Source organism: Phocoena sinus, chromosome 6 (assembly GCF_008692025.1).
Source record: "Phocoena sinus isolate mPhoSin1 chromosome 6, mPhoSin1.pri, whole genome shotgun sequence".
NCBI lineage: Eukaryota > Metazoa > Chordata > Mammalia > Artiodactyla > Phocoenidae > Phocoena > Phocoena sinus.
Window position 1 is genome coordinate 81,352,849 of NC_045768.1, and position 13,869 is coordinate 81,366,717.

Sequence of the window (13,869 nt, forward strand, 5' to 3'; positions counted from 1 at the left end):
TGCACCAAACCTTCCACAGAACACGAAGGGCAGGAGAATACACTAGATTTCCTTTACAGACAAGGTAGGAAAGACCTGGCTGTGACAGACTATGATATATCCGACTATTCAAAAATCAATTCATAAAATGACAAACCTAGGAAAAATATTTGCACTTCCCATCACAAAGGGCTACCTACTAAGTCTCCCAACTACAGAAATAAAGACCACAGACCTGACAGGAAAATGAAAAATGTAAACAGCTCACTCCAAAAGAAATTAATGGCTTTCCAATATATAAAATAGATGTTCAAGCTCTTTCGATTAAACACTATACTGACAGGTCATTTTTCTATTAACACATTGGAAAAATACAAATATTTGGTAACATCATTTCAGGAGGATGTGGGGAAAGAGGACATTTCATTCTTTGCCAGTGAGATCTAAGTGGGTTAAATCACTATGCAGAGCGATTTGTATAAAATGACAAATGCCTAGCAATTCCATCTCCAGGGTTTACCCTCTAGACACAGCTGCACACGTGAAACATGTGCAAAAGGTTACACACCTTTGTTTGTACAGGCACATCTCATGTTCTTGTGCTTCTCAGATACTGCATTTCTTACAAAGTGAGGGTCTGAGGCAACCCTGGGTCAAGAAAGTCTATCAGCACCATTTTTCCAACAGCATTGGCTCACTTCCTCTCTCTGCATCACATTTTGGTAATTCTCACAATATTTCAAGTCTTTTCATTATTACATTTGCTATAATGATCAGTGACCTCTGATGTTACAAATGCAAAAAGATTACAACTTGCTCAAGGCTCAAGTGATGGCTAGCATTTTTAGCTAATAATGTATTTTTTAATTAAGATATGTATGTTGTTTTTGTAGACATGTTATTGCACACCTTAACAGACTACAGTATAGTGTAAACAAAACTTATATGCACTAAGAAATCAAAAGACATATGACTCACTTTCCCACAATATTCCCACGGTGGTGGTCTATAACTGAACCCACAGTATTTCCAAGGTATCAAGACTGAAAATGGCCCTAAAGTTCCATCAGAGGAGGCCTGATTAAATAATGTAATGCAGCAGGGCTGTGAAAAAAGAACAAAGAACTCTGATTCAACACAGAAACCTCCTGAAGATACACTGTTAAGTGAGGGAAAAAGATAAAGGACACTATGTAGAGAATACTCCCATTTATATTACAGGAAAAGCAAAAGGGCAGAAGGAAAACTACTATGTATGCATTTTATGGGCTTATAAAATACAAACTAGAGGATCAAGAAAATAGTAGGAAAAGGGGTACAACCAAGTAGAAAAGAGACAAAAACTTTTCAGTATATATCTTTTTATGTCTTTTGTTATTGAATCTGTGACGACGTTAGCAACTGTACTAGGTGATTCTGGCTGTGGCCATTGGGACTGTAAGATTTGGGGTTTCCTGCTAAGACATAGAGTGCAGCTAACCCATGAGAGCAAGAGCTCTGGGCTCCAACACACTGTGCCCGGAACAGGGGGCCAGCTCTGCAGGGCTCACAAAGGGGACATCTCAGGGCTCCCACTGGCCAAACAGGAGGCACTGGCTGGTGGGCAACTTACTCCAAGGGCAGAGATGTTCACACCAATCTCTGCTATGAAGACAGTGATCTATGTGTTTTAAGACAAAGAATTATGTGTAAACTGATTTCACCTGGAAAGCTAGAGTATGAAAGCCACAATGTTAGCCAGGTTCTGATAAAGGACAGGACCTGAATCTTTTCCATTGCTTCATTCTACAGCGAAAGATTCGACTTCTTCAGAGGAAACCAATTTCCCCCAGTTTCCCGACTCTCCCGTTCATCTGCACCCAAAACTTCCTTCCCTACTTGAGGAACCATCTACTTCCACCTTGTGGAAGCCTGCTGTCTCCCAGGAGAGGGACACTGTGCTCTCTCCAGGCACCTTTCCTTCCACGTTCCAGCCTCCCCGGCTGCTAGCACAACACCCGCCCGCTGCCCTGCCTCCTTGCACAGCCCGGCTGCCAGCCCTCAGTCCACTCGGTCTAGACCGAGTCCTACCCAAGACCACGCTCCCAGCTCCACAGCTCAGAAGCCGCACCTCAGCAACCACCATCTAGGTCACTCTTCAGCGCACCAGGACACTCGCCCACTTGTGCTTCCACTCTTGCCTCTCCACACCCACGCTTCCTTCTTCAACAGCAACCTTCCCAAAGCCTCTGCCTCTGAGCTGGGGAAGATGGCCTGAGACGGCAAGAGTGAAGTCTCCACGACCACCAGCAACCTGGAATGCAGTTACACTGACTGGGCTGTCAGTCTCAGAGACACACGAGCTCTCCCTTTCCTTTCGAGCACTCTCCCTACAGTGGGCTTCACAAAGTAACAGAGCATTCCCCAGGAACACTGCTCTTGATTAAACTTGACTTTTAGTAGAGCCCACGTGGAAGTTAGCAACGAGTCTACTTTCCTCTACAAAACTTGCAAAGACCTCAACATAAGAAGCCCCAGCAAATGAAACCAACCCTGCCAGGTAGAAAGGTCTCCTATCATGAACAGGGAGCTCAGTGAGTTCTTGGGAGCAAATTCACCACCTGACAGCCCTGCCAATCATCTATCAGGTACGGAGAACCAATTCTTCCACAGAGACATGGACTTAGGAAGCAAGATGTCCTCCATGTTGCCTAGGAAATCATCTGTTCAAACCATGTACCTAGATGGAGACATTACAGCCAACCTATTAGAGTATTTCAGGTATTTAAAATCCACAAACTAAAGCCCCACCTGCACATGACTAAGCTCCAAGCTGGCTAAGCAGGGTGCTGGGCGAGGGAGCAAGGAAAACACTTACCGTGTGTGACGTGCTGGTGGAGAGCACCGTGTGCGCAGAGGAGAGGCTGCTCTGGTGGCCGGAGAGAGAGCTGGAAGACAAGGCAGAGCCCCACGTGTGCACCCCCCAGCACTCCACCCGAGGGACCCACGCGTCTAGACGGAGGGCTGCACACGAGCTTGCCCATCCCTTCACATCCTTCCTTCCGTGTGGCCTTGGAACCCAGTCCAGGTGCTCTGTGGTTAGAAATGATCTAAAGGGTCACTCACCATGAGGATCTGGGACATCCTGCCCTAGGAAAGCTACAGAGCCGGCTCAGACAACTCTAACCATTTGCTCTGCAGACTGTAAATGCTAAGAACAGGATTGCAGTAAGAACACGGCCAGCCCCAGAGACTCCATTAAATTTGTGTGTGAAGGAAGAAAGTTCCTATGTTCAACCCCACATGCCAGAGACAGAGCTTGAATTCCCATCAAATGCAGAACTCAAACCAAACGCTTTTGTTCCTGGCTACAGGAGGAAAGAGGAGAAGTCTACTCAGAAGACAGGGTAGGGACCAGACAAATACCATTCTCCTGCACCCTGTTCTGATAACTTGATCTCTGACACCACGACAAGTGCAAGGCAGTGACCTGCTCAGAAAACCCCCAGCACTCTCACCCCACATCACAGCAACGGGGCCCAGAATGTGGAGGAGAGACAAGGTTCGGGGCACCCTCCTGAGGGCTGAAGAAGAGTAGCAGTGACCCCTTGGACCCACCTGATTCCCAGGGGACCCAGGGCTCTGTGACAGCAGGGGCATTACAGGCCAGCAAGGCTTTCACACTCGATGCCTGTGAGACCCTACCCAGCCACCTACGCTGCAGCCTTACTGCAAAAGGCCAGGACGTCATGCAGGGAGCAACAGTGTGTTCTGCTCATGGGAACAGCCGTGTAGAAGGGCTCCAGGACTTCGCCCCCGTGTGCCTCGGACTCTGGGCCCGTATTTTCCACATACCTGCTAAGCTGAGAGAGGGGGCTGCTGGACAGGTCACCAGGCTGGGACAAGGAGGGCAGAGCGGCAGTGTGCTGGGGTACAGAGGGCAGAAGCTGAGTGCAGGAGGTGGTGCTGGGCAGGGAGCCCACGGATGGGAGGGCGGAGGGAGGGTCTGTTGTCTTTGGAGCTGGAACAGATGAAGGAGCTGTAAGAAACAGATCTATTTAGCACCAGAACCAACCGTTAAGTATCAGAAATATGCTCAATGTTTTGTGACACGTCAGGCTCAGTTGAGACATATACAAAGTTACACCCCTGGGGAAAATGCACAAGCATGCCACAGGTAGGCCCTTCTCTGTCTTCTGTGACTATGGAGAGGACTGTCAGAACACAGGCCCCAGGCAAGGAGAGAAATGACATCTTTACCAGCATACACAGCCCCTCTGGGGTGAACATACTCCTCCCAACTAAAGGGACCCGACCCTGAGCCACACCCAGAAAGGGAAAGAGGCTCTAAGTTTGACAAATACAGTTACAACATGAGCACAGCAAGGGACAGTGAAAATCTGGTAGGCGAACCACCCAGGGGTTAGGTCTGCTTCTATCAAATCAGGCTGACTTTGTGAAAGGTCACAGACAGTTTAGGGCAGGAAGGGGTTGATAGCCCAGGGTACATATACTGTGGAGAGCTACACAGGCCTAAAATCTGCAGAAGACACCCCTGCTGTCCACACCTACTTTCAAAAGCGCAGTGAGCACTTCCTTCGCATGTGCTTGAACAGAACAGACCTCAGAGCACACAAACGCACGCGTTAGGCTTTCAGAAGAGCATGAATGCGATCAATCCTAGCTGCAGAAAAGACTCAGTTTTAGTGCCATCCACACATACAACTCAGATATGTGCTTGGGAATAAAGCATCATTGTCTTTTCCAGTTAGGAGGAGGCAGCACCTTTCCTCGGGAGGCCCTGGGAGTCCAGGGGACACACACTAGTCTTTAAATGGAGGATCGCTCGAAAACCAGAACAGACAGCAACAGGGCAACACAGCACAGTCAGTTCTTAAGAGTGGTCTTCACAACCCTGAGGCTTGCTTTTTACTCACAGTTCTTCCCCAAATGACACCTGTTCTTACAGAAACTAGATAAACACACCATAGATGTCCCTGGCCCCAAACTCACCTCCCTGAGTATCGGATCACATTAATGACAGGTTCACAGAAAGCCTCTCAAAGAACGTGTGTTTGTATGAATTTGAGTGTGTATGTGTGTGTGTGTGTGTGTGTGTGTGAGACAGAGAGAGAAAGAAAGAAAGAGAGAGAGAGAATGAGAGAGAGAGAGAGAGAGAGAGAGAGACGGTTGGAGAAGAGAGCACAGGACATAAAAACCTATCTAAAATGTGCACTATGTTTTACGGACATTTCACATCTCATTATCTCACTTAAAATCTCCAGTACACCTCTATGTGCTCTCGACCCCATGCCTGGACAAAAGAAACTTCCCACTACGGCTTGTGGAATTCACACTTCCTGTGACATCCAATGTTCTCAGAGCTACCCACGTTATCACATGTGTCATTTCAATTCCAACTGAGGCCCACTCCTGGTCTGGCAAAATCCCATGGCCACTCTCCAAAAATTCCTAAATAAAGAGGGTCTTTTTGACTTCCATACCGAAAGTGGATACCCATTTGCTTTACTGAATGATGAATGAAAATCAGTTTCATTTTAGACTATGATCATAACCATAGATAAATTAGCTAAGAACAAAGGAAACAACTAACGGGGATTCACCTACACTATCTCCAGTGATCACTGAGCTGTGCTGGATGTGGAGGGCCCCCTCCTTTTCTCCCAAGTGTTTATAGTGAGCAACATTTTATCTCTCTTCCTCACAATGTCTTTCCTGAACTAGCATGCCAATTTCTGCTTGAAATGTCTTTCACATTATTGAAGTGAGAGCCCTCCGAGCATCCTGGAACCTGGGCCTCTGAGCAAAGCATCTTTTAAATCCAGCCTACACTCTACACTTGGGGGTGCAGTCTGACAAGGGCAGAATAATACAATACCTCCTTCTTGCTGTGGATATAACATTTCTAGTAATACCATCAGCTCCAACCTGGTCACGGGGAATCTCTAGCCAAACTCTAAACGCAAAGAAATGATGCCAACAATGGATCAGACACAGCTCTCAGAAAAAATGTAGAAGGACTATTTTTGCAGAATTAGCCATTGGCCAATCGTTTTCCCATCACATTAGCTACGCTGTTTTTCTGTCTGTGGTTTCCACCAGCCACGACAAGAATAGTTAGCTCATATACTTACTGTCTACTGTCTGCTGACTTCGACTACCACCATGTCCATTCTGTAAGAAAGAGAAAAGAAAGTAAGTAAACCCGCAGAATCAAATGACAACCTAGATGACTTTCTACGGGATTTAGCCACAAACATATGAAGCATTATGAATTAAGCAAAGAACTATGGCCTATTTTGTTTTGTTTCTTAATAAAAGGAGAGGCAATACAACAAATTCTTAATAAATCTCAACAAGCTGACATTTTTTAAAAAACACACTGGGTATTTAAGGAAGTAACAAGGATAAAACATAAGACCAAAAGCACAGGAAGCAATGAAACAGTCCTAAAAATTATTAAGCCATAGGAAGGACTTAGGAATTCTCATTATATTGAAATCTCCACAAGCCTTCCTGTCTCAAGCACATTCTGTCTCCTGAGTACCCCCCATACAAGAAAGAAAATGTTTCCAAATTATAACAAAGATAACTTTCATACAAGGAATTATCATATTTTATATTATTAACAAAATGGTTCTCAGAGAAAGATGTTACTTTGAAACACGTTTTTTTCTGAACTAGGTGGGGAAAGAGTGAGTTAGGACTGTTTGGTAGTCAGTCCCAAAAAGAACAGAATCTGAAAACAACTGGTTTGAGTTAACCATAAAGCACTTCACTGGAACCTTCTCACAGAAGGAGGCATCCTCACAAGGAAAACTTTACTTCCACAGACTGGGTGGGGAGACCCGGCAAAGACTGATTGACACTGGAACCTACAGGGCTCAGACCCTGGTCCTGAATGGGAGAAGGAACCTGAGGAAATGACCTTCTCACAAATGTCAAAACTACTTAAAAATAAAAGACAAACCTTATAGCTTTTGACTCTGCCTTAACCAAAATCCAGTACAATTTCTGCTCATAAAATCTTAATTTACAACACATTTTAGTCTTAAAACAATGAGTTTATTTACAAGAAATGTAGACAATAAAACAGAACTGCTAGGAAAAAACAAAACGAGTTAAAAGACTAAAGTCAGAGAAAGGGAAACACCAATATACAAAGACGGGTGGAGAGCAATCAAAGTTCTACTCTTTTGCCTCCCTCTCAACAGGGGTTCACTATTCAGTAAATACATACACATGACATCAAGCATGTGCAGCCAAGACAGCACAAACCCTGACATACAAAGTCTTCTCGAAACTACACCAGAGGGCTTCCCTGGTGGCGCAGTGGTTGAGAGTCCGCCTGCCGATGCAGGGGACACGGGTTCGTGCCCCGGTCCGGGAAGATCCCACATGCCGCAGAGCGGCTGGGCCCGTGAGCCATGGCCGCTGAGCCTGCGCATCCGGAGCCTGTGCTCCGCAACAGGAGAGGCCACAACAGTGAGAGGCCCGCATACCGCAAAAACAAACAAACAAAAAAAAACTATACCAGACAAAAAAAATAGAAAAGGGGAACGAAACAGCTGCCATCATAACTTAGGAACACTTCATCCCACCTAGAAAATCATTTTTTAAATTTATTTGGCTGTGCCGGGTCTTAGTTGTGGGCATGCGGTATCTTAGTTGCAAGCATGTGGGATCTAGTTCCCTGACCAGGGATTGAACCCGGAGCCCCTACATTGGCATCGTGGAGTCTTAGCCACTGGATCACCAGGGAAGTCCCTAGAAAATCATTTTTAAATACAAACAACGGAACAACAAGGTCCTGCTGTATAGCACAAGGAACTATATTTAATATCTTGTAATAATCTATAATGGAAAAGAATCTAAAAAAGAATATATGTGTATAACTGAATCACTTTGCTGTATACCTGAAACTAACACAACATTGTAAATTAACTATACTTCGATTAAAAAATATCATAAACAAAACCAAAACACTCCACAAACAATGGACAAATTGACACAACAAAGGAGCCATATTATTTGGGATGGGGGAAATTCTAGGCAGAAGCATGGTGGGAACAAAAATAAAGTATCAGATGATCGGGAGAGATCAGAAATCTGGTTCAATTAGCTGAGCAAGAAACGAGGTGAACAGTGATACAGACAAGCAGAACAAGAGGTAAAGTTAGAGCTGGAACTGAGATGTCATGGAGATGACAGATTTAAGCACACAGTCTGATTTATGTTTTAGAAACTATAGAGCAGCATGTTCCAAGGCAACGGAATATATTTTTTAAATTATTTATTTATTTTTGGCTGCATTGGGTCTTCGTTGCTGCACGCTGGCTGTCTCTAGTTGTGGTGAGCAGGGGCTACTCTTTGCTGCGGTGCGTGGGCTCCTCATAGCAGTGGCTTCTATTGTTGCGGAGCACGGGCTCTAGGTGCACGCGGGCTTCAGAAGCTGTGGCACGCAGGCTCAGTAGTTGTGGCTCGTGGGCTCTAGAGTGCAGGCTCAGTAGTTGTGGCGCACGGGCTTTGCTGCTCCGCAGCACGTGGGATCTTCCCGGACCAGGGCTTGAACCTGTGTCCCCTGCATTGGCAGGCGGATTCTTAACCACTGCGCCACCAGGGAAGCCCGGGAACAGAATATTCTGCAATAATGGAAATACTGTCTGTGTGTGCTTGGTCTTATATTGTAGTGACTAACCATATCTAGACAGTGAGCATTAAAATGTGGTGTGTCTGAGAAACTAAACTTTTAATTGTGTATTTAATTTAAATAAACTACTACATGTGGCTAGTGGTTGCCATGTCGGAAATCACAAAAATAAACTTCTTAAAGAAGATATATGAAGAATACACAGCTTTTTAAAAATATGTAAACCAAGAAAGGCAAATACAGGTGGAAAATGAGAGCAACAAAATTTTGTACAGTAGAAAGCAGATGCCAGAGAGTAACTATGACTTAGCTGACCGGGTAAAGCCAAATCATAAGCAACTAGTAGGGAAAACCAGAAAACCACTCAACTGACATCAAAGAACCACACCAAGCAACTCAGTACTTATATATATCACATAACTTTGGAAGTGGGTATGCAGGTAGGGCTAAACATAGGAGAAACGTTTTAAACTCTGTACAGCAGGGTGAATGCCCCCTTCCACCTTCTCCCACAGGCTCTAAACTTCATCAAGAGGGTAACACATGGCAAGGAGTACTATTAAAAAAACACAGATTAAGTCAATGCAGACAAAACAAATTATTCCAACGGCAGCCTTCTGTCTGCACTAGGCTCTTAAGACACTAACAGACAGGTATAGGCCCTACAGGGAGGAGACTAGAAAAACAGTCCCTGGAGAATCTAAACAAACTCAACAGAAAAGGCCCACAGGGGCTGATGAAGGAACTCCCCACCCCTAGAGAAATGGCCGCCCACACTGTCCCTCACGAAAGCCCACATCCAACAACCTACTGCCACAGGCAGTTAACCTTTTAGTGTCAAGTGGGCAGCCTGGAATCACCAGACATTTGAGGAAAACATCTAACATGAAAGATGGAAAAGGAAGGGAGGAAAAATCTCTTAAGTTGATACGCATAAATATTTCCTCAGAATCTTAGAAGGAAACCTAAGAAAAGACAACATACCCAAATTTCTGCTATGCCAATTCAATTGTTTTCATTATTTTCATGTTCTCATCCACTCTGTAGCTCTCGCTATAATGCTTGAATGTCTTTGCCTTACAGGAAAGTGAACTATTACAGACTATAGTCCCAGCCTACGCCATCCAAGCAGCTCTGAGCAACTCAGGGTATATCCTTACACTATCCTTATACCAAGTGTCTGGGTCCATTCACACAATCCTTGTGCAAGGGTGCTTGAAACACAGGTTTCAAATGAGATGGCCACTAATGGCAAATCCAACGAACTACTATACGGATTCTACTTAAAAGGTTAGCCATTTCTAAAAGGAAATCTTAGCCAAAAAGCATGACTTCCCAACTACACACTGAGCTCCAAATAGGATTTCCTAGGAGGAGAAACCGGAAACACCACTAACCATGATGGTTCCTGGAGCTGACTCCGATGTACTCACAGAGCTTTGGTATGCGCTCCTTTCATGCACAGAACTCTGGTCGTAGGAGGAAGATGTTGTTACGGGACTAGTGGAGCTCAGCGATGAGCTGGTCAGACTGGAGGAGGTAATGACTGAAGTTGTGTGGGTGGAGTTCTGCACTGCACTGGTCACTGCTAGGGAGGTATTCAAAGAGTCACTACAAAGAATAAAAGACATGAGACATAAATTTGTGTCACTTTACAGGTTTTCATGGAGTGATTTCATCTCTTTATTGTCATATTCTAAATTAAATAAACATATCTGTAACTACAAATTTACACTACTGCATTATTTATTTAGTTGTTAATTCTTCTCGTGCAGGATCCAATCCAGGATCATCTGCATTACTTTTTATTTTTTTGTAACATCTTTATTGTAATTGCTTTACAATGGTGTTAGTTTCTGCTGTATAACAAAGTGAATCAGCTATACATATACACATATATCCCCACATCTCCTCCCGCTTGCGTTTCTCTCCCACCCTCCCTATCCCACCCCTCTGGGTGGTCACAAAGCACGGAGCTGATCGTCCTGTGCTATGCAGCTGCTTCCCACTAACTATCTGTTTTACATTTGGTAGTATATATAAGTCCATGCCACTCTCTCACTCCGTCCCAGCTTCTTACCTGTCCCCCTCCCCGGGTCCTCAAGTCCATTCTCTACATCTGTGTCTTTATTCCTGTCCTGCCCCTAGGTTCTGAAGAACGTTTGTAGATTTTTTGATGATGGCCATTCTGATCAGTGTGAAGTGATACCTCATTGTGGTTTTGATTTGCATTTCTCTAATGATTAGTGATGTTGAGCACCCTTTCATGTGTTTGTTGGCAATCTGTATCTTCTTTGGAGAAATGTCTATTTAGGTCTTACACCCATTTTTGCATTGGGTTGTTGGCTCTTTTGACATTGAGCTGCATGAGCTGCTTCTAAATTTTGGAGGTTAATCCTGTCAGTTGCTTCATTGGCAAATATCTTCTCCCATTCTGAGGGTTGTCTTTTCGTCTTGTTTATGGTTTCCCTTGTTGTGCAAAAGCTTTCAAGTTTCATTAGGTCCCATGTGTTTATTTTCGTTTTTATTTCCATTTCTCTAGGAGGTGGATCAAATAGGATCTTGCTGTGATCTATGTCAGAGTGTTCTAACTATGTTTTCCTCTGAGTTTTATAGTGTCCGGTCCTACATTTAGGTCTCTAATCCATTTTGAGTTTACTTTTGTATATGGTGTTAGGAAGTGTTCTAATTTCATTCCTTTTACATGTAGCTGTCCAGTTTTCCCAGCACCACTTACTGAAGAGGCTGTCTTTTCTCCACTGTATATTCTTGCTTCCTTTGTCATAAATTAGGTGACCATATGTGCGTGGGTTTATCTCTGGGCTTTCTACCCTGTTCCACTGATCCATATTTCTGTTTTTGTGCCAGTACCATACTGTCTTGATTATTGCAGATTTGTAGTATAGTCTAAAGTCAGGGAGCCTGATTCCTCCAGCTCCGTTTTTCCTTCTCAAGATTGCTTTGGGGGGCTTCCCTGGTGGCACAATGGTTGGGAATCCGCCTGTCAATGCAGGGGACACAGGTTAGAGCCCTGGTCTGGGAAGATCCCACATGCCGCAGAGCAACTAAGCCCGTGCACCAGAACTACTGAGCCTGCACTCTAGAGCCCGCGAGCCACAACTACTGAGCCCACATGTCACAACTACTGAAGCCCGTACACCTGGAGCCTGTGCTCTGTGACAGGAGAGGCCGCCGCAACGAGAAGCCCGTGCACCGCAATGAAGAGTGGCCCCCATTCATTGCAACTAGAGAAAGCCTGCACGCAGGAACGAAGACCCAATGCAGCCAAAAACAAATAAATAAATTTATTTAAAAAAAAAAAAAAGATTGCTTTGGCTATTCGGGGTCTTTTGCATTTCCATAAACATTGTAAAATTTTTTGTTTCTAGTTCTATGAAAAACGCCATTGGTAGCTTGATAGGGATTGCACTGAATCTGTAGATTGCTTTGGGTAGTAGAGTCATTTTCACAATGTTGAGTCTTCTAATCCAAGAACATGGTATATCTCTCCATCTGTCTGTATCATCTTTAATTTCTTTCATCATTGTCTTATAGTTTTCTGCATACAGGTCTTTTGTCTCCTCAGGAAGTTTATTCCTAGATATTTTATTCTTTTTGTTGCAAAGGTAAATGGGGTTGTTTCCCTAATTTGTCTTTCAGATTTTTTGTCGTTAGTGTATAAGAACGCAAGAGATTTCTGTGCATTAATTTTGTATCCTGCTACTTTACCAAATTCATTGATTAGCTCTAGTAGTTTTCTGGTGGTATCTTTAGGATTCTCACGTGTAGTATCATGTCATCTGCAAACAGTGGCAGTTTTTTTTTTTTTTTTTTTTTTTTTTTTTTGCGTTACGCGGGCCTCTCAATGTTGTGGCCTCTTCCGTTGCGGAGCACAGGCTTCGGACGCGCAGGCTCAGCGGCCATGGCTCACGGGCCTAGCCGCTCCGCGGCATGTGGGATCCTCCCGGACCGGGGCACGAACCCGTGTCCCCTGCATCGGCAGGCGGACTCTCAACCACTGCGCCACCAGGGAAGCCCCAAACAGTGGCAGTTTTACTTCTTCTTTTCTGATTTGGAATCCTTTTATTTCTTTTTCTTCTTCTCTGACTGCTGTGACTAAAACTTCCAAAACTATGTTGAATAACAGCAGTGAGAGTGGGCAACCTTGTCTTGTTCCTGATCATAGAGGATATGGTTTCAGTTTTTCACCACTGAGAACAATGTTGGCTGTGGGTTTGTAATATATGGCCTTTATTATGTTGAGGTAGGTTCCCTCTATGCCCATTCTCTGGACAGTTTTTAATCATAAATGGGTGTTGAATTTTGTCAAAAGCTTTCTCTGCATCTATTGAGATGATCATATGGTTTTTCTCCTTCAGTTTGTTAATATGGTGTACCACGTTGACTGATTTGTGTATATTGAAGAAACCATGCATTCCTGGGATAAACCCTGCTTGATCATGGTGTATGATGCTTTTAATATGCTGTTGGATTCTGTTTGCTAGTATTTTGTTGAGGATTTTTGCGTCTATGTTCATCACTGATATTGGCCTATAGTTTTCTTTCTTTGTGACATCTTTGTCTGGTTTTGGTATCGGGGTGATGGTGGCCTCCCAGAATGAGTTTGGGAGTATTCCTCCCTCTGCTCTATTTTGGAAGAGTTTGAGAAGGATAGGTGTTAGCTCTTCTCTAAATGTTTGATAGAATTCACCTGTGAAGCCATCCGGTCCTGGGATTTTGTTTGTTGGAAGATTTTTAATCACAGTTACTACTGCATTATTTAAATGATGCAACTGAAAATTCAAAAGAACCACCCCTCCCCCCCTCCCAAATTAGACCCACCTAATTTAACTGACAGGCAGGGTGACATCTTTAAGGATCCTTATGAATCTTTACGGAATCCAGATATTGTGAGTCCATCCTTAGAAAAGGGAACTCAAGCAATTATCAGATTTTGGCTCTAGAAAGTAAAAAATTTAATAAAATAGAATCTAAAATCTGGGATTCTCTATTTATAAAATATTCCACTGAAAGAAAATAAGTGTTGACAAAGATGTATAGAAACTGCATCCCTCATAAACTACTGGTAGGAATGTAAATGCTGCAGCCTCTGTGGGAAACGTTTGACAGTTCCTCAAGTGGTTAAATATGAGTTACCATATGATCCAGCAATTCCTAGGTATATATACAAAAGAAATTAAAGCACACAAAAATTTTAACTGAATTTTCACACAGCATGA

General features: G+C 43.9%; 1 protein-coding gene and 1 non-coding gene across 15 annotated transcripts in view; both read right to left on the minus strand.

Annotated features, from left to right (window-relative positions):
* The window catches only part of UBAP2 (ubiquitin associated protein 2), a 128,759-nt gene that overhangs the window by 8,669 nt on the left and 106,221 nt on the right, over positions 1 to 13,869 (minus strand). For 7 of the 14 annotated variants that reach the window (XM_032636071.1, XM_032636079.1, XM_032636067.1 and 4 more), the window contains 5 exons: positions 10,027 to 10,240; positions 6,114 to 6,153; positions 3,814 to 3,997; positions 2,837 to 2,906; positions 958 to 1,083 (listed from right to left, as the gene is read on the minus strand). In XM_032636071.1, coding sequence (XP_032491962.1) covers positions 958 to 1,083; positions 2,837 to 2,906; positions 3,814 to 3,997; positions 6,114 to 6,153; positions 10,027 to 10,240 — 634 coding nt within the window. Of the gene's footprint in view, positions 1 to 957; positions 1,084 to 2,089; positions 2,790 to 2,836; positions 2,907 to 3,813; positions 3,998 to 6,113; positions 6,154 to 10,026; positions 10,241 to 13,869 lie in introns of those variants that run through there. The other 7 variants (XM_032636070.1, XM_032636069.1, XM_032636068.1 and 4 more) reach the window with 7 other exon arrangements.
* LOC116756198 lies at positions 4,645 to 4,726 on the minus strand. The gene has a single exon (XR_004350567.1). It is a non-coding gene; the product is annotated as a small nucleolar RNA SNORD121A (small nucleolar RNA).